The sequence below is a fragment of the Mixophyes fleayi genome, chromosome 3 (assembly GCF_038048845.1).
Source record: "Mixophyes fleayi isolate aMixFle1 chromosome 3, aMixFle1.hap1, whole genome shotgun sequence".
Lineage (NCBI taxonomy): Eukaryota > Metazoa > Chordata > Amphibia > Anura > Limnodynastidae > Mixophyes > Mixophyes fleayi.
The window spans coordinates 322,701,034-322,720,911 of NC_134404.1; the positions used below are offsets into that span (position 1 = coordinate 322,701,034).

Genomic DNA, 19,878 nt, shown 5'->3' on the forward strand with positions numbered 1-19,878 from the left:
CTCTGTGAAAGAATTCGCTCCTGTATGATTGTGATTATTTTATGCTAATTTACACGTTCAGCAAGCTCTTATTTTGCTGATTGGAGGGTGCCATAGTCATGTGTGTCATTTTATAGTAGAACGTTCTGTGCTGTGTATATTTGTTGTAAAGACAATACTGTGGTAAGACATGTATAGTACGGTGTTGGCTAACCTGTGACACTCCAGGTGTTGTAAAACTACAAGTTCCAGCATACCCTTCCAGCAACAAGCTGCTATATATTGGCATAGCATGCTGGAACTTGTAGTTTCACAACACCTGGAGTGTCACAGGTTATCCAACATTGGTATAGTAATATATTTATATAAATGTATGTACAGACTGGCTTTCTGTATAAAACCGTAGTTAAGGATCCTGTCGGAAGCACCACTTTCTTGATCTTTTCCTATTTGTGTGTTAAAAATCCGCTCCAATCACCTCACCATCCCTGTTTCACATAAAATGACTTTACTTTGTTCTCAAGAAATGTTTGACTTCTTAAAAACAGACAATAAGGAAGAAGGGGAAGGAATTAATTCCTGAGCACAGTGTCGCTGGGCATCACCACTATTAGCGACTATTAGCGCACATCACTGGTTCCTAGAGAAATCTCCGTTCATTGTTCTTCACACCACCTATAAGCTGCGAGCACATATGAGCAGAGATTTCCTGCTGAACATGACCGCGGACTCTTAGCGGGTCGTTCCAGCGACACTTTGCTCAGAACCAAATTCCCACCTATGAACGGATAGCCGTCTTCTATTTACAAATTACGATAAATTGTCCTGACCACTTATTCCATTTTAGCAAAATGGGGACATTTCCTAAATTCTTTAAAACCTTTATCATTAGGGAAATTTGAAAACTATATTGCAGGTGTTCAATCACTGTTTTTATCAGCAACTGAGAAATTCAAAATTCTAGCAGGGGGCAGAAAAGTATCTCCCAAGCAGCCTCCCCCCATTTAGTATGCGCAGACATCTTCAATATTTTTTGGACGTGTCTGTGGTCTTTTAACATCGCAGGATGCTGTTATAAACCCGACTCTTTCGACAGAATCTGCTTACACTGCATAATATCTTTACTGATATTATATTCTGGTTCCTCTGTACTGTTTAGAAGATTATCTTGCTTTATGATATTAAGGTGTGGCTGCCACAGCTTTATTACATCCAATTAATTCATGACATGCTGCATCTGCTTCATCCACTGTGTTGCTTCAGTCATTGAAAAGGTTGTTGCAATAAGCTGAAATGAATAAGCTTAGAGTTAAAGCACGTTCTGGGAAGGCGGGTTCAAGTATTAAACTAAAGGACAGGGAAAGAAAAACGGATTTATGTTGAAATGAAATTTTCAAGCACTGGCAGGGAAGGGCTTAAGCATAAAGCTGTCTAAATATACACACTTGGTTCTCTTGTTTAACTGTGTATAGATGAATCTTCTGCTGCATTGCCATGTGCCTGTCAGGGGCTTTTCCTACAGCTGAAACGGTTAAACCGCCGGCTTTGTGCATAGAAATTGCTGTCTCATCTAACACAGAAGGGGATTCTTTCATCGGCTTCTTATGTAATCACTGATTTTGTTTTTTCTACATTTATGGTTTTGCAAAGGCCGTTTCATAGTAACATTTAAGCCTGCAGCAAAAGTCCAAAGGAATTCGCCGGCTTTGGCATAGTCCAAACTCTCTCTCCTTTTGTCAGTCTCCCTTTGGCATGCACCAGACCAACTTGTCATAAGTACTCAACGTCAACGCCATCAACTTTCCACTAATGAAGGCTCAATATGAACCTTCACCCTCATTGTTCTTTTGTAAATAACTGGACAGTAACTATTCATTGGTAATTTCATAAAGGTTTCTAGGTTAAGTTCTGAGCTACAGAATCCAGTCTCCACCTGCTTCATGCCAATGCACATTGACAAACCAGGAATGTTCTATTAATGGGGCAATTGGTCTTCCATGTCCCCCTATCATCATCATTATCATTGTTTACTTAGAAGACACCACAGATTCCGACATACTCATACAGAAATGACAAACATTAAAAGAGTGTACATAACAGGAACGAGGGTACAGTCTAGCAGAATAATAATGCTTGGATGTAATTACCAGAACAAATGACATAAAATACTGAAAAGACTTCAGCATAAGCCATTACAGGGACAAACAAGGACAACAGACCGTGGTCAGACAAGAGACATCGGGTAGAGGGCCTTGCCGTGAGAGCTTACATGGTCTACAATATGCTGTTGTCAGATATTAACAACAGCAAAATGAACTGTAGCCAAAAGGATTTTTGGCTACAGTTCATGAGTTGTAGCTTTGTTGATTTAGAGGAATGCAAAACCAAAAGCCCTAGGTAGACAGCTGCCATTTTAATGGATATGCCGCGCTACCCTAACGAGGCCCCGACTCTGAGCCGGTGTATAACCGGTGAAGCCCCATCTTTATGAATACAGCCTGTAGTTGACATCCTTCTAAACAAACACCCTCTCTACTGTGAAGAACCTTATGTCCCACATACATACAAAACATACAACTTACTATTCACCATTTGCAATGCCTCTCGGGAAGCATCCACCTGCTCCCCAGACTGTGAGAGAATGAACGAGCTGCTTTGCAGCCTTTTATCAGTCCCACAAAGATGCAACTCCTGATTATCCAATCCTGGCACAAGTGATTTAGAATACCTGGAAATAGGCCTTAAGTAGGAGCCCACCCTTCTAACTCCATACAGAACCCCAGGGACCTTTTACCAGCTTTTCTTATAGCTGAATACATCTTTGGGAAGCTCCTCTCCACATACAAATAATCTCCCTGGGGCTTTAGAGCACATAAGACAGACAGCCTGGCGCACACATACCTGTCATCTGCTACTTTCCCAGTGCTTCTGTCACAATATATATATTTAATATATTTTGTACAACATAAACTATACCCATATGTTTCTGCCTATGTAATCCCTAACTGATTTTGGCATGAAAACCCCCTATATTCTGCTTTTGTTACAGTGTATTATATTACATCCCGTAAGTAAAGTGTACTTGATTAAAATGTATTAAATATGTATATATGGAAAGAAGTTATTGAGAGCTGTGGATTTTGGATGAAATGTGTGTGACTCCAGTTACTGTATGGAAGATGTGATTGATGATAAACAGTTATGGTAAGCTGTAGACTTCTTTAAATGCAGAAAATAGGCAGGTCCAGTTTACATTAAATATCATTATGTCAGGCCCCAAATGGCCCTTTGTTAGACTGTTCCATGTCTCAGAGCAAGTTAGATCCTGCAGATTTCCTTTCATTGAGAGAGAACTTGTTTTCAAAGACTTAGAATCAGTTTCAAATGTATAAGTCTATTTTACCAGAAGGAAATTAAATTAGCAGTTTTGGAATTGTACTTAAATCAATTCTGCCTAAAAAATAGATTTATAAAAGAAGCTCTGTGCCTTTTTCTTAAACAATAGTATTAAATATATATATATATATATATATATATATATATATATATATATAATTAGACCCAGTCATATGATTTTTCATACAAATTGGGTTGCGCCTGCCTTACAACAATTACTGATTTGGTTGATGATGTTTTGAGCAAATTAACTGACTTAACACATTATTATTATTTTGTTTATTTATAAGGCGCCACAGTTTCCATAGTGCCTGCAATCGTACAACTATAGAATGGGACATAACTAATGCAGTAAGCTAAATGACATGAAGCAGTTACACATAAGTAGCACAGATGAGTGTGAGTAAATCTGTAGGGACTCTCATAGAGTGTAGCAAAAGACATGGCATTGACATACGTTGGAGACTGATAGTAAACAGCAAGACAATAGTTAGAGAGTTCCCTGCTTGTGAGAGCTTACATTCTAGGGATGGTGGGAGACAATGGGAGCAACTGGAGTAAAATGGAGATGGTGGACAAAGAAGCGGCGGTGATGGCCTAGAAAGTATTGGATGGACGAGCATGAAGAAGTAAGTTTTGAGGGAGCCTTTGAAAGATTGTAGTTTGTGAAAGCTGAGTGAGGTAGGGTAAGGAGTTACAAAGGTGTGGTGCAGCACGGGAGAAGTCTTAGGAAGTAATTAGAGGTGCAGAGAGGTGTAGGTCAGAGGCATAGCGGAGTGACCGTGTGGGAATGTACCTCACGATGTGTTCATAGATGTATGGGGGAGGTGTGTTGGTGATAGGCAACTTGTACTGGTAGTGGGCAATATAATGTAAGCACCAATACAAAGTCACTTAATTGGACATTTAGTCACCACATGCTGCCAGTATGGGCTGTATATGTCGTGGCGCTGAGTCTACCAATGGTGGGAGAAGGGATGAAACACCGTTCTTCTACAAAAAAGTCACTCAGCTGACGCCTGGTTGATGATTGTGGTAAACGCTGTGTCAGGAGTCGTTCCGGTTTATCTCATATACGCTCGTTTGGGCATAGATTTGATGACTGAGAAAGGCCATGCAATATGGATAACATCAGTGTTATGCTCCCCAACCATTGGCAACCCACATGCTCTGTGGATGGGGACATTGTCTTCTTCAAACACCCCACTCTTATCAGGACAGAGGTACTTCAACATGTGGTCAAGATGATGACTTTATATCATTAAGTAGCCATTAGCATTGAACTAACCTTCTGAGGGAATGTCGGCACCAAAATCATGCAAGGAAAATGTGCTCTTCAACATTTCAGAACCCTTTATCGTTGGAAACAAACACTCAGAGGTAGCGTTCTTTAGATTGGACACATGCACGCTTCTATTTGTCGAGAACATGATGACTGATGATTCATCTGACCATGCCACTTTCCTCCACTGCTCAGGAGTCCATTATCAGTGCTCTTTGCACCACTGAATTCAAAATGTGTGGGGTACAGAAGAGAACGAATGAATACATTATATAGCGGGGACATTGAGTACAAAATATGCATATATAACAATCTTTACACCCTCTCTGATCTGCAAGTTATATCAAACCATCACTTTTTTTTCCCTTGATACTGGCTATGTGCATAAGAGGTTATAATCTTCAGTCAGTGATCTGCAGTTACACGCCTGTTTTGCCCTGCATTTTGAATTGATGCTGTGTATCACAATCTTTGAGCATGTGTTTCCCTTATTCATGTTTTTCTCTCGGATTTCTATGCTGCCATCATCTTGGACACTGTAGTTGGTGAAACATTGTTGAGCTGTTTTGATACTGAAGCTCCTGTAAATTGAGCCCTAAGAATCAGCCCTGTTTACACTGAGGTCTATTCTTGTCGACATGCTAGCCATAATACTAGGTAAACCAAGCCATTCAAGCATTTTTATACATGACCCTGATCACACTGGTATGTCAATATTTGGCGTCCCGCCCTTACCCAGGTGTTTCCTTTTGTTTTCATATCCACTACCATTATCTTTATTCACTATTGTTGCCACAATGTCATCTTTATTTTTGTCCATGAAATGCATCAAGTTCCTCAAACACATCGGGAACGTGGGATCCAGTATTATCCAGCTGGACCACCTATCCCTTGACCACTGCCTTTAAGCAATTGCCTCTCAGTCAACAGCGCTCAGGGCGTTTATAATGTCATGTGACATGAAGTCGGGGCTTATGCTGCCTGCTAGGCACAGGAAGAGAAAGTTTAAATAGAATATTATTACACTAGGCAAGGTCTGGTCAATCTGCTGCTCTCTAGGTGCTGAGAAACTACAAGCCCCAGCATGCTTTGCCAGTAGATAGCCAGCTGATGGCTGGCAGGGCATGCTGGGACCTGTAGTTCCGCACTTTTAGGCCATTCCAGCGATAGGTACTGTGAGAAGCGGTATGACAAACTGTTATTTTCTAGCACGCTTAGAAAATCAAAGCAAAAGTCTGGTTTGCTACGGGTTCCATAGATCTTGTCATTTGATCCTTTAAATAATTTCTCTATTGCATATGAAACCGTATATTCATTTTGTTTGTCTATCTTATATTTTTCACACATGGTGGTTTTATTGTACACATTCAGTTGTTCAATCTGTATCAACTGCTTTTAAACTGTTGCTCATGTTCACTAATTTACATGGTGGGGAAAATGGTAAAACAGTATAGTCACAGATAAAGATCTGCCATCTTGTTGGTTTTAGAGAAGGTACAATAAAGTTTTGCTTAATTATAGCCAATATTCCTGAGAAACCTGGATATTCGTCTGTCAGTAAATAGGTTTGGCTGTGAATGGTTTTATTGTGTAAAGAGCAGCTCGCTCAGTGTGTTTGAAGTGGTGTAGCATGGTTTTAATAAAATGTACTGCCCTCTGTGACCCCTACTCATTTGATTCTTTCAGATGCAAGGAGGAGAGCCTGCGCTGCTTACCACGCCAGTGGTTATGCAACGTCTTGGAGGAAATTAAATCTAGCGATCCGTCTTCTAGGCTCTGTGCAACCAGGCGCAGTGCGGGAATTCCATTCTACATACAGGTACTTAGCAAAGCTGTGCGTGGTTTCTTTGATGGGAATGAGAATACTGAGTTCTTTAACCCAATACGCAAGAGAATCTCTGTCTGATCCCATATTTTTCCTAATAAAAACGTGAATGATGTGTACTGTCTGAGGTATTTACTGAGAGATGGTGCAGAGAGAGCCGCTCTCCCTCTTGTGAAGAGGAGGCGAAGTTTAAAGGTTGGTTCCACAATTTTACAATATAATAATTATCATTTATAAAGTGCCAATCATATTATGCAGCACTGTACAGAGAAATATGTAGTCATTCACATCAGTCCCTTCCACCATTGGAGCTTACAGTCTAAATTCCCTAACACACAAACAGACTAAGGTCCATATAACCTGCCAGTATATATTTGGACTGTGGGAGGAAACCGGATCACCCGGAAGAAACAAACATGGAAGAACGCACAAACTACGCACAGATAGGACCTTGGCCAGAATCAAACTCATGACCGCAGAACAATGCTAACTACTGTGCCACCGTGCTGCCCTTATAAGCTAATGAACAAGTCATGTAATGAAATTCACCACATAATGTTTTTGGTTACAGGTAATGCACTGCCAGTAATGGTTTATAAGAATCTAACATATTTTTGCTGCTTGCCATGAGCCGCACACTGCTGCATCGTAGCGTATGTTTGGGAACGCAAGCTCTAAGATTTAGGGCTATATTTATTAAGCTGCGGATTTGAAAAACTGGGGATGTTGCCTATAGCAACCAATCAGATTCTAGCTGTCATTTATTTAGTACTTTCTACAAAATGCCAGCTAGAATCTGATTGGTTGCTATAGGCAACATCCCCATTTTTTCAAACCCGCAGCTTAGTAAATCTAGCCCTTAATCTCTTAACGGCAGTTTGAATCCCCTGTCGCAGCAGGGGAAGTAGCACCAAAATATAGACCTTTTGTCTCTACGTGCTGTGAAACTACAAGTCCCAGCATGCCTTGCCAGTTTTCGGCTGACTAATTGCTGGCAGAGCATCCTGGGGCTTGTAGTTTCACAAACACCTGGACAGCTACATGTTTTCCAGGGCTGATATAGAACTGGTTGCACATGAGAATCAGAAAATAAAATGCTCTGAACCAATGAAGAGCTTTTATTTTCTATAGCGACTTTCTTTCCATACTGTACTGTGTGTATGATTTTTACATTATTTTTCTCTTGTACTCAGAAACCTCTAGTGTAAACCATTGTACAATTCATATCTCCACCATTGTACAGCTCATATCTCCGTAGCCTGTCACGGTTAGGCAACATACAGCTGTATGGCTGTTATTAGATTTATGTTTAAGGACTTATAAAAAATGAAATCCACCAAGCTCTGGGACTTTATTCATGATAAGTACTCTTGCTTTAACAGATGTGACAATGGATTTCTAAGACTCCTTGCAGAGTTCAAAGTATTGAATGAACTTTTTGTCATGATAATCACTGAACCACGACTGTATTAATTTTCCTGCACTTCAGTCTCACATTAAACTTGACAGCACAGAAGATCGTATAGAAAGATTAAATTTCATGTGTCTCTTTCAAGGTGTAAACTCGTCTTATTTTTCCAAAGCTGCCTATTGACCCTCTTTTGCTTAGTTTATATACACTGCTATTATTGCATAGCACTCCCTGTACTGTTGTAGATATACTTTGGGTAGAGTACAAACGGAGGGTACTACATAATCATTAACTGCTTAGACAGATTTAGTTTTGAGATTGTAATAGAAATAGTAATTTTTTCCTTTGTTGTCTTTATTTCACACATTGTACTTTGTGCAACTTTAGCTTGAGACCCATTGATGGGGACATCTGGTAAATTTAATAGACAATCTAAGCTTGTAGTTCAGGATTAGTTTATTGCGTTTAAAGGGGTCCCCCACCTGTATTTTTTAAGGTAGTTTATGTGGAGTCATTATCTAAATAGAATATATTTACCCTCCTGATGCCAGTAATATGTATCTTTCTAGCTGCTATCTACCAATGTTCTGTATACATATTGGAGAGACCCTGGGGTTATTATGCCAGGGTTCCAGTGATAATGGCTACACCACAACAATCTAACCTTGAGAGCTCAGGTTTTCTTTCACCAATTAGCTGTTCTTAATCAATCACTGATCACATTTTGGCCATATTTCAAGAATGAAGACATTGATCACAAAACCTACCTGTAATGCCCTGTTATGTCATTTTAGAATATTGTGGTCCAGTTTTGGACAACATCACCTAGTTCTGTGGCCCCTTTAGCCGTTTCTGTAGGGCCCCTCTCTGGGTTACACATAAGTCCCTGTTCTGAGCAGCTAGACCAGCTGCACTAATGGTATAGGATGGTCAGCGAGGGAGAGTAGATAGGTAAAAGGTCAGGGCACTGTAGATGTGTGGCGGATCTGATTGATGTAATCAGATACCACATATACAGTACACCGCTTTCGGCCGCCCGTTTCCTGCTGTCAGCATGGTTATAGAGAGGGTTTGAGAAGGGTAAAGGTAGGGGTGCAGGAACCAAGACAATATGGCGCCAACCTTTGTGTAATTTCTTGACCTATTCTGGATACCACCTTTACCACACAGTCCACTTGATAAACCAATGCCAAAAAGTTGTATGTGTGGGTAACCAGTCATTTTTAAAGATGTTTGTTTGTTTTTTGTTTTTAAATTTTAGGTGTCTTTTTCTGCCAAGTTAAACCATTTTGCTTATTTTTGTGCATTCCAATAAAAAATGCACCCATAAATTTAAAGGTGCAGAAAAATCTCTTTATTCATGCCAAGTATCGCAAAGACAGCATAGCCGTCCTCTGTTATAGACATCTGTTGGTGATCTCCTGTTAAAATGATACATTTTTCCATTTCTGAACCCTACAGCAAGGTCCTGATAAGTAATTCTAGAACATTATGTCTCTACTCTGTGAGACATCGTTCAACTTACCCCAGGCCCCCTCTGCTTAAGATAAAGTGCAAGAAAGATATTGGTGGCTTTAAACAAAGATTTATTGTTTCAATTAAAACATAATTTTCTGGCTGCCAAGCAGAATCCTATCTAAGAAAAGGTAGATTTCTATTCTAGGTACCATAAAACTGGAATCCGTCAAGGTCAGGAAATGTTCTCACCATCAATACTCTTGCTGTAACAACAAGTGACAATGGTTTTCTAAGTGTGCTTGCAGAGTTGCATTTTTTAAAATATCAAATTAACTTTATCGCAGTAACCACTGAACCACAGCCGTATTCATTATTTCGCTGTTAGGCTCCATATTGAACTTGACAGTGCAGGAGATTCTGTATTCTGTATAAATCTTGTATTTCACTGCAAAACAATTTGACTTATTTAGTTTTGTTTTTTTTGTTTTGGCAGTCCGCAAAGTTGAGGAGATGTATATTTGGAAGCAATTTACAACGTACAGCTTGGTCCACAGGGCCAATACAGAGCGATTAGGCCTGTTTTTAATAACACGCTCCTTGGCTAAATAATATTTTAAAAACTGATAAGTAAAATAATAGCAATAGATAACTAGTAAAAAAACGGTTTGTGGGGGGAGACGGTGCACTGAGTATTGCAGTTTAATATGATATGACACACGCTTATATAGTTGATTAAACCTATAATCATAATTAAGATATATACGTATATAGATATATATATATATATATATATATATATATATATATATATATATATATATATATATATATATATATTATCAAAAACAATAGATTGTACAGCGCGTAACTCTGGAAAGACACAAATGTTCAAATTAAAGTCCAATATAGACACGGAGGATCCTATGTTCAGGAGGCAGCCAAAATTCCCACAAAGCCAGATGGTATAACAAAACAAATGGGGAAGGGCGCCACATAGTATAATACTGTATATGATGACAATACAGAAAGTGTACCAAAAGTCAGAATCTTAGTAACCAAGTGGGTATAGAAAAAAGATATTTATGTAACACTCAGTTGATCTTTAACTGAAACTTTGGCATTTGTGCAAATAAAATAGATTTCTGAAACAACAATCGTGCATCAAATTCTTGAGTGACGCCTGCCTTGGATATATGGATGGATGCCTTCTAGTGGACGTGAGCAATGGGATCAGTTTGACTATAGACACCACTGAGTATATGTGAAGTTTCAACTCCGGACTCCATAAATGCTGTGTGAAGTATCTGCCCTATATATATCTAAGGGGTGAAAAGGTATACTTGTGGAGACATACTTGTAGAGACATCGTTTATATCTACAGAGAAGCCTTAAAGATCTTTTTTCTGGTACGCACATTATATATTGGTGTGGTGTAGGTGTTCCAGAGTGCTATTGAACATCTAATCTACTGAATCACCCTACTATCTGAGTGTTACATAAATTTCTTTTTTCTATACCCACTTGGTTAACTAAGATTCTGACTTTTGGTACACTTTCTGTATTGTCATCATATACAGTATTATACTATGTGGCGCCCTTCCCCTTAATATATCTATAATATAAAAGCCTAGTGGCGTGTGTTAGTCTGTGTGTGAAAAAAAAAACAAACAAGCTGCAGCCTGCTGGGCGGAGTTATACACTGACCTACTAAATTGTTAGCATTATCTAATAAATAAAAGTAAAAGCCTAGCGGCGTGTGTTAGTGTGTGTGTGTGTGTGTGTGGAAAAAAATATTTTCTCAGAAAGGACTTATCCAATTGACCTGAAATTTGGTATACTGACATTATTTGACAAAAAAATTAGAATAGTGAAGTCAGTTAACTTCCATCATCCCCCCTTCCCCCCCCCCCCCGTGGAAGGGGTAGTAAAGGCTAAATTTACGAGTTGAGGGGTCAAACTCATTTTCGTGAGGTAATTTTACCTCATGAGCACACATTAAAAAGGGCGCTTGCGGTCGGGAAGTAACGCTCTTCCCCTGAGGAGGCCTGGGCTAGGCCCAAATGCATGACAAGAACCTTTTTAAGACCTTAAGTAGCTTGATTTGACTAGAATGCATGAGTATCATGCACGGGTTAACTTGTCTAATATATATATAATGCTAGCGGCGTGTGTTAGTGTGTGTGTGGAAAAAACTATTTTCTCAGAAAGGGCTCATCCAGCTAACCTGAAATTTGGTATACTGACATTATTTGACAAAAACATTATAATAGTGAAGTTCGTTAACTTCCATCATCCCCCTTCCCCCCTTGGGAGTGGTAGTAAAGGCTAAATTTACCAGTTGAGGGTTCAAACTCTTGACCGTGTGGGTATTTATTTACCAGAGCCTGTGTTTGGTCATGGACAATTGTATGTCGCATTTTCACGTGTACGGAGAAGCAGTGATGTGAAAGTGCAGGTTATGAATACTGCTCTTCAAGGAAGACTGATTGAGCACAGCGATAAGGTGTTTAGCAGAAACGTTGTGTATCGAGAGGTTTTAGAACAGTAAGACGATGGAGATTAAGGATGTGGCTGTGAAGATGAAGGATGAGGTGATGGAGAAGAATGATGAGGTGGTGACATGTGGACAAAACCACGTTAAAAAAGGGCGCTTGCGTCGGGAAGTAACGCTCTTCTCCTGAGGAGGCCTGGCCTAGCCCCAAATGCATGACAAGAACCTTTTTAACACCTTAAGTAGCTTGATTTGACTATAATGCATGAGTATCATGCATGGGTTAACTTGTATAGATATATAGTCTCTTATCTGGAAACTTGTTATCCAGAAAGACACAAGCTGCTTTTTCCTAATCTCTGTTCATATCATAGTTAATGTTCAACATCTTATATAGAAATTTAACTTGCTGTGTAACCACATACTAAAATTATTAGACAAATATATTTAACACTGAAAACGCATGCTAAAAATACAATTTTCTATTCAAAATCGTGTTGTAGCAAGTATACAATATTATGGCAGTATTATGTCTCATTATGTAATGGAATGTATAAGATAAAACCATACTTGCCGACTCTCCCGGGAACCCTCCAAAATAGTGGATGATCTCCAGGACTCCCAAGAGAGTCTGACAGTTTCCCTGAAGCCAGGGTAGGCAGAGAAGGGTGGACAGAACCAGCCCGATGATGTTTGCGTCGTTATGGTCCGCACCTGGGGGACATGACAGGGTGTGCGTCATCACGCTGAGATGGAAGGGTGTATTATAATTAAATCTCCTCTGCCCCTCATTTCACAGGGCTACCCTCCTCCGGGATGGATGGTCTTCAAAGTCATCAACTATGTGTAAAAGGTGATCAATATTTGACACAAGATCTTGTCTGTGACATTGTCTCTCTATATGTTGAATGGTAAGGAACACCCTTGAAGTAGACCTGTCACCTACTCTCAATGGAGGCAGCCATTTTATCGCCTGAATTGGTCCTGTGTTTATCAATACCCAGAGTGCCTCAGTGATCACGTCTTCTCGCTCAGAATTGTGGAGATGACTGGTCCACTATATGCAGATTCCTTGTTTTGAGTTGATTCTTACTGTACCAAACATTGAATACTGGTAAATGACAAAAAATATGTGAAATCATAGTTTTAAATTTTAGTTTTCTGGAAATATACATTAAAACTCATGCACACCTCAATACGTTTAATTAACCGATTTGAAAGAAATCAAAGTAATATAATCTAACCGTGCGCACAGGCACCCCCCAAAATCTTTTTTTTTCTCTTTATTGCCATAAACCTTATTTACTCCTGTAAGCCAAACCCAGAGCCTGGAGTGGATGCCTCCATTGTTTACAGCGCCAAGAATGACTTCATGTATTTGCCGTGCTGTGACTTGCGCTGGATCTTTTCTGTGTAACATGGCATAATATCCTAAACCAACAGGGGGTTAATGTTTAGTGGAAGAACAAGTATTTGTTCATACAGCTCTTATGAGATTTGTATTTGCTTAGTTAACACTTTCATTTATATAACGGCATAAAAGGGCATCAGGCATGTCCTTTTTCCTGTTATGAAAGATTTACTTTTGAAGGCTTGTCGTCTAGAGCCTTGAGGTTATTACTTAGCTGTGCGTTGAGAAGGAGTGAAAGATGAGCTTATAATATAAACCATTGCTTTTATTAATCAGTTTTTTGTTGACGCAGCCATGTTCCTACTTGCTCGTGAAGGATCAGCTGTGCTTTGGGAGAAGGGATGTGAGTGCCAGTCCTTCTTAAGGTGCATTTGACTGGGATCAAATGTAACCAGTCTCCATCTCCTGCATGGCCGTGTGCACCCAGTTTTGCAGATAGCGAGTGTAGAACAACCTTTAGCCAATCAGGTCACCGGAATGTTTACAGAAGCCCGGAGTATTTCAGGAGAGGAGTGTGCTGATCTTGTGGGAGGCAGAGAGCTGTCCACTTGGGTGATTGTGTAAATGATGACCGGGCTGCATCTGACAGGGGCATTGTCATGATGCTGGGAGGAAACTGGAGACAAGCAGTAGGAAGCCACAGACTGAGAATTAGATAGTGGAAAGGCCAAGGTCCTCCAAGAGGAGAGGGGACGATTTAAGGCTCCTGTTAAGCTGTTAAGATTGTTGTGTCAATCTCCACCTTTTATATGAAACGAAAATCCAGCTTGTTAAACTTGCACTAAATGATTTGGTCTCCCTGTGACCCAGGCTCCAAGGTTTAATTGTAAGCTTGACTGAATAACGAAACAACAAACGGACCATTAATCCTAAAGTTCAAGATTCAAGTTATATATATATATATATATATATATATATATATATATATATATATATATATATATATATATATATATATATCTATCTATCTATCTATCTAATATATAAATGCTTAGTGGCGTCTGTGTGTGTGTGTGGAAAAAAAAAACAAGTTGCAGAGCCACCTGCTGGGCAGAGTCATACACTGACCTACTAAATTCTTAGTGTGTGTGGGGAAAAAAATTCAAAAAGGGCTGAAATTTGGTAGGGCTCAAACTCATTTTCGTGAGGTAATTTTACCTCATGAACACACATGTGTAGAGGCGTGCGTTAGTGTGTGTGTGTGTGTGTGTGTGTGTGTGGAAAAAACTATTTTCTCAGAAAGGGCTCATCCAATTGACCTGAAATTTGGTATACTGACATTATTTGACAAAAAAATTAGAATAGTCAAGTCAGTTAACTTCCACCATCCCCCCTTCCCCTTGTGGGAGGGGTAGTAAAGGCTAAATTTACGAGTTGAGGGGTCAAACTCATTTTCGTGAGGTAATTTTACCCCATGAACACACATTAAAAAGGCCACTTGCGTCGGGAAGTAACGCTCTTCCCCTGAGGAGGCCTGGGCTAGGCCCAAATGCATGACAAGAACCTTTTTAAGACCTTAAGTAGCTTGATTTGACTAGAATGCATGAGTATCATGCACGGGTTAACTTGTGTATATATATATATGTGTTAACGTTAAATCAGTTTAGCAAGAACCAGATATTTCTGAGGCCGTTTTCTGTGCCAGAAAGCTTATGGAAAGACTATGCAGCACACATTTTTAGTGCAATGATATATGGCAAGACTATGGATAAAGTAAGATATAATAGTAAATATTCCATTGTGCTATAAATGTGTCACCATTTTAAAGAGTCTCTTTATCCAACATGTCATTTTCCTATCCCTCCTCCCTTTGCAGAACATCTTTGCAGGTGATATAAAGTCCATCCATACTTACCTTATAATCACTGTGCACCACTGACTGGTACCGTGGCAAGCTCTATAAGGGTCCTGGGTCCTAGATGGAAGCCTATAGTGTACTGAGCTTCTAGTTGACATATCTGACTGTACTATAATGTGCTTTCATTGATCATAATAGTCCAGGGAAGTGAAAACCCAGGCTCTATGTCAAATACTGTATGTATAACCGCCTTCAGCTAGGACTCAGGCCAGAACCTGCATGGGTATTGATCACTGCTAGATCATGGTTATAAATGAGGTATTGCTGGTCGTGTTATTAAATAAGTGTAATGTCCTAGAGGTTTGTAAGAAGTGGGGTTGGTTGTAAGGAGGAAATGGAACAGGAAGGAGGTAAGGAGGAAACAGAAAATAGTAATGGGGAAGTTGGCACATTGTTCCTCTCTTGCGGGCAGTAGGGTTTTCCCTCCTCATATATTATTTCTTAACATTAAGAAAAGTAAAGTTGGTTCAGTTTTTCTGTGGATGTTTTGATTATAACGTGCAAATAAATGCTGGACAATTTCATGTATCGAAGTATCCGATAATCAACAAAATACATCGGTTTGTTTCAGACATACGTATTTGTAATGCATGGAATGCAATTGGTCTCTGTTACAGGACTAGATCCAATCATATTTACTAGCAGAACAAATATAGTTTGTAACACTTGAACTGTGTGGCTCTGGATGATAAGTGTATAGATTAATATGTTTATTATGTACAGGTATGGGATATTGTTTATTCAGAACGCCATAAAGGGCAAAAGAATTGCTGCGGTCATAAACACACATGATCCCCAGTTGTTCTCCTTACAGACACTGTGAGGGGCACTGCTCATGAGGAGGGAAGGTTGGGGTCATTTTCTATATGTGTGTTAGAATATTTTCCGCTTGATGCTCCAAGTTACTGGAAAACCCCAGGTCAAAAGGATTCTGGATAATAGATCCTATGTGGTTGCAACCCTGTAAACTTGTTGAATGACCTGAGTATACTGTAGGCCAGTGATGGGCAACCTGATACACCTTGGGGGAGGCATTGTGCAGCCCTCTAACCTTCATAAAAAGGGCCACACTTTACCCTTAATCTCATTAATAAGCCAAAACAATACATTTAATCAAAGTAAGAGACTCTGGGGTAAATGTATCAAGCTGAGAGTTTTACGGCGGATTTGAAAAACCAATCCGATTCTAGCTATCATTTATTTAGTACATTCTACAAAATGACAGCTAGAATCTGATTGGTTGCTATAGGCAACATCTCCACTTTTCAAACCCGCTGTAAAACTCTCAGTTTGATACATTTACCCCTCTGTATTAACGTCAGCAGGCATTTTAAACAAGTCTTAGAAGCTATAAACAAACAAATCTGACAAGAAAGCAGAACAGAACTGGGGGCCACGTGTCGCCCTAGTGCCATCTGTTGCCCACCACTACTATAGGCTCTCAGTCTCCATTCACTTACACAAATCTATTGGTGTAAAGGGAAAGCAGTATTTTCTTTTGGCAATGCTAGAGAGACGTTGGCCACGCAGCTTATAATGCGTGTACTTCACGTGCTGTGCTTGCTGAGACCTGCTGATGTACCCTGTATAGAATATGTGAATTATTCACAGCACAAAACCCTGCCGCATGAATGCTGACAGCAGATAAATACAGATAAAGCCCATCTAGTCTAGTCTGCATGCCTAGAAGTAGGTCAGCTCTGCCGTATTCTGTGGACTCATACAGTCTCTAGATTGAACCGCTTTATAAGTTCAAAGACATTGAAACAAAGCTGCCTTTGTAGACGTACATGTTTTTGATAGTCTAAAAATGGGAATATCTAAGGGCGTCAGATCGTGAAAAGTTGAAATATGATTGTGACGTACTGCTTTACAGTATGGAAACTGCAACTCTGGTTACTGTAACCGAAAGGATTAGCTCCAATTTTTTATGCTAAAAGTATAGCACTGTAAAAGAGTCTCTAAAAGTCATTTGCCTAATGAAAAGATCTACTGTGGCCCATCTATAGGTTATAAAGGGGCAGTTTATAGCAATTGTTCACTTTAATTGTGGGCCCAAAACAATGACCTATCCCAATTAAAGTCTGATCGGGATCTGTGAGATCTGAATCTGGATTGGAGGTAAATGCAGCCGGATGTAGATTGTGATCTAACCTTGTCTGTTATCTTTGGCAGACTGCACTAATTATGCCCAATAGGATCTTCCCATCCAACAGCTGTATCTGTCCGTCTAGGAAACGTATTACGTAGATCTGGCAGCTTGGCAGCTACATCCTCCCATGTTTGCTCCAAGTTGCCCAGGGCAACAATGTCAAATGTTAAATACTGGAACCGCCAGCGTCTTATTCCCCCACATCAACGAGCTTAATGCAGAATGCTGTCTGTGCTAATAATACTTATTATATAAACTTATTTAGCTTTGGGTGAATTCTAAGGATGCAGTATAGGAAACAAAGCCCAACTTAGATTGTGATGTGCGGTCCCCAGTGGCTCTAACAGTCCCACACGTAATTTTTCAGGGTTCTCCCCAGCACTGGTGCTCCACCTGGCTGTTTTTACTTGCCACCCTATTACAATGGAATAAACCATTGTTTCACCTATTAGAACAGGCGCTGTGTGAGCACTACAGTCAGCATTGTGTGTTAGACCTCTGACCACCAGTCTGACCAGTCCTGGCAGGTGTGGGCAATAACCTCCATCATTTTTTAATATTCATCATCATCATCAGTTATTTATATAGCGCCACTAATTCCGCATCGCTATACAGAGAACTCATTCACATCAGTCCCTTCCCCATTGGGGCTTACAATCTAAATTCCCTAACATATATATATACACACACACACATACACAGAGACAGACGCCAATTACCCTACCAGTATGTTTTTTGGAGTGTGGAAGGAACCGGAGCACACGGAGGAAACCCACGCAAACACGGGGAGAACATACAAAATCCACACAGATAAGGCCATGGTCGGGAATCGAACTCATGACCCCAGTGCTGTGAGGCAGAAGTGCTAACCACTAGGCCACTGTGCTGCCCAAATTAATATTATTGCAAAGTGTTACAACTGCCTCCACCCGGCTACTTCTTAATGCCACCCGGCTGGCAAAATTTTCTGGCGAGAACACTGTTCCCTCTAAGCTACATGTGAGTGGTAAGTCTAGGTGCAGATAGAGGAGGAAGCAGTGCATTGTGGGTCCATTACAGCCATTAGATATTTTTTAGATCAACTCCTTCAGATGCACTCGAAACTACACATTCAGGTTTTGGTGCAATTATCTCTTTATACGGTTTAATTTACCATGATGCTTTTTATACGGAAATTTTACATTTTGGCTTTAGTTGACCCTGAATGTGCAGTTCTGCTATATAACCAATGACATGTAAATAAAAATTGCCCCCAATATTGCCGGATAGGTGACAGATTGATGAATAGCAGGACTGACTACTGGATCATCACAGGATGCTAGCAGGATACATCCTTATCTAGTGCAACAATCACTTTGTGCAATTATATATCTATATTTCAATATTAAAGGCTTTAAATGATTTGGTAAAGAGCACAAGGACGCACTGTGACTACATAGAATAATTTTTTTTCCTATTATTTCTCTCTGCAGGCCCTGCTGGCTTCTGAACCCAAGAACAGCAAGGCAGGCCTCCTGAAGATGACTATGAAGGAATTAATAAGCTTGGCCATGCCTCCAAGTGACTGGTGTGGAAATAACGGCACAATCCCACAGGTGATTATGACATTAAACAGGCTAGGCAGTAACATCAGGCCTCTTTCAACAAAGGGCATAATATATAACTTATAACGGTTACCGTGGTGACTGGCAATCCAATGCAAAATCACAGAGCAGCAGAAGGGTCGGTCCCTCAGGTCAATGTATGGGGTCCAAGAATGACAGAAAAATTCATTTTTACACCAGCGCCATCCAACTGGCAGACCGCTGCCCGGATGCGGCCTACAGAGGCATCTGGATCATTTTTGGCCGGTGTGAGCACTTTAAAGGCTTTGCTGTATGACATCAGTTTGTTTTTTTTTCTCCAATTTTTCCTTTATTTACAAGGATCAAGTCTGTCCTGGGATTTGGCTGGACAATAGTACTTTATAATATTGTCGGTTGTGCAGTCATCTTGTGAAAAATATTTAAGGCAACCTTTTAAAATGTCTGCCCTGTCGTATTGCTTAAAGCTGTTTTACATTCCAGTCACATCAGAGTTGCTGCAAGACTTTTATTTTTCCCTGTGCAGTAATCGTCATCAAATCTGTGATGAAAACAATATGTGCATTGTAAACTGCAATATTCTCTGTCTTGCACGTTTCGGCCTTTTATAATACATGTAAATAAAACCGCCATTACATACATTTTGGATGTTATCCAACATACCTCGGCTCTAATGGTGCTTTGGGTTTTAATGCCTGTTAGGCAACATCCAAATAGCTGTAAACTCCAACCAGTGTCTTAGTGAATGTTTTCCCGCTTGTTTATGGCTTAGAACAATTTGTAAAAACTGGTTCAGTTTTGAGCAGCTTATTTACGAAGGTCTTTCTGCCTGACTTTGTAATGGAATAGAGGCATTTTGGTGCTGTAATTCCTATATGTTGGTTTATAAACCCATATTTGTGTAGTTTAGTTTATGGATAGTGTAGTTTATGGATAAAAATGGAAGGGTGACTCTTTTCGCAGTCACTGTTGTTTATAATGTAGTGGTCACTCAGTCATTTTTAACAGATTGTATACACCGCTTAAACAGCC

General features: G+C 39.9%; 1 protein-coding gene across 2 annotated transcripts in view; it reads left to right on the forward strand.

Moving 5' to 3' along the window:
* The window catches only part of THADA (THADA armadillo repeat containing), a 427,561-nt gene that overhangs the window by 100,117 nt on the left and 307,566 nt on the right, over nucleotides 1-19,878 (forward strand). For both annotated transcript variants that reach the window (XM_075204151.1, XM_075204150.1), the window contains exons 23-24: nucleotides 6,344-6,476; nucleotides 18,736-18,858. In XM_075204151.1, coding sequence (XP_075060252.1) covers nucleotides 6,344-6,476; nucleotides 18,736-18,858 — 256 coding nt within the window. The remainder of the gene's footprint in view (nucleotides 1-6,343; nucleotides 6,477-18,735; nucleotides 18,859-19,878) is intronic.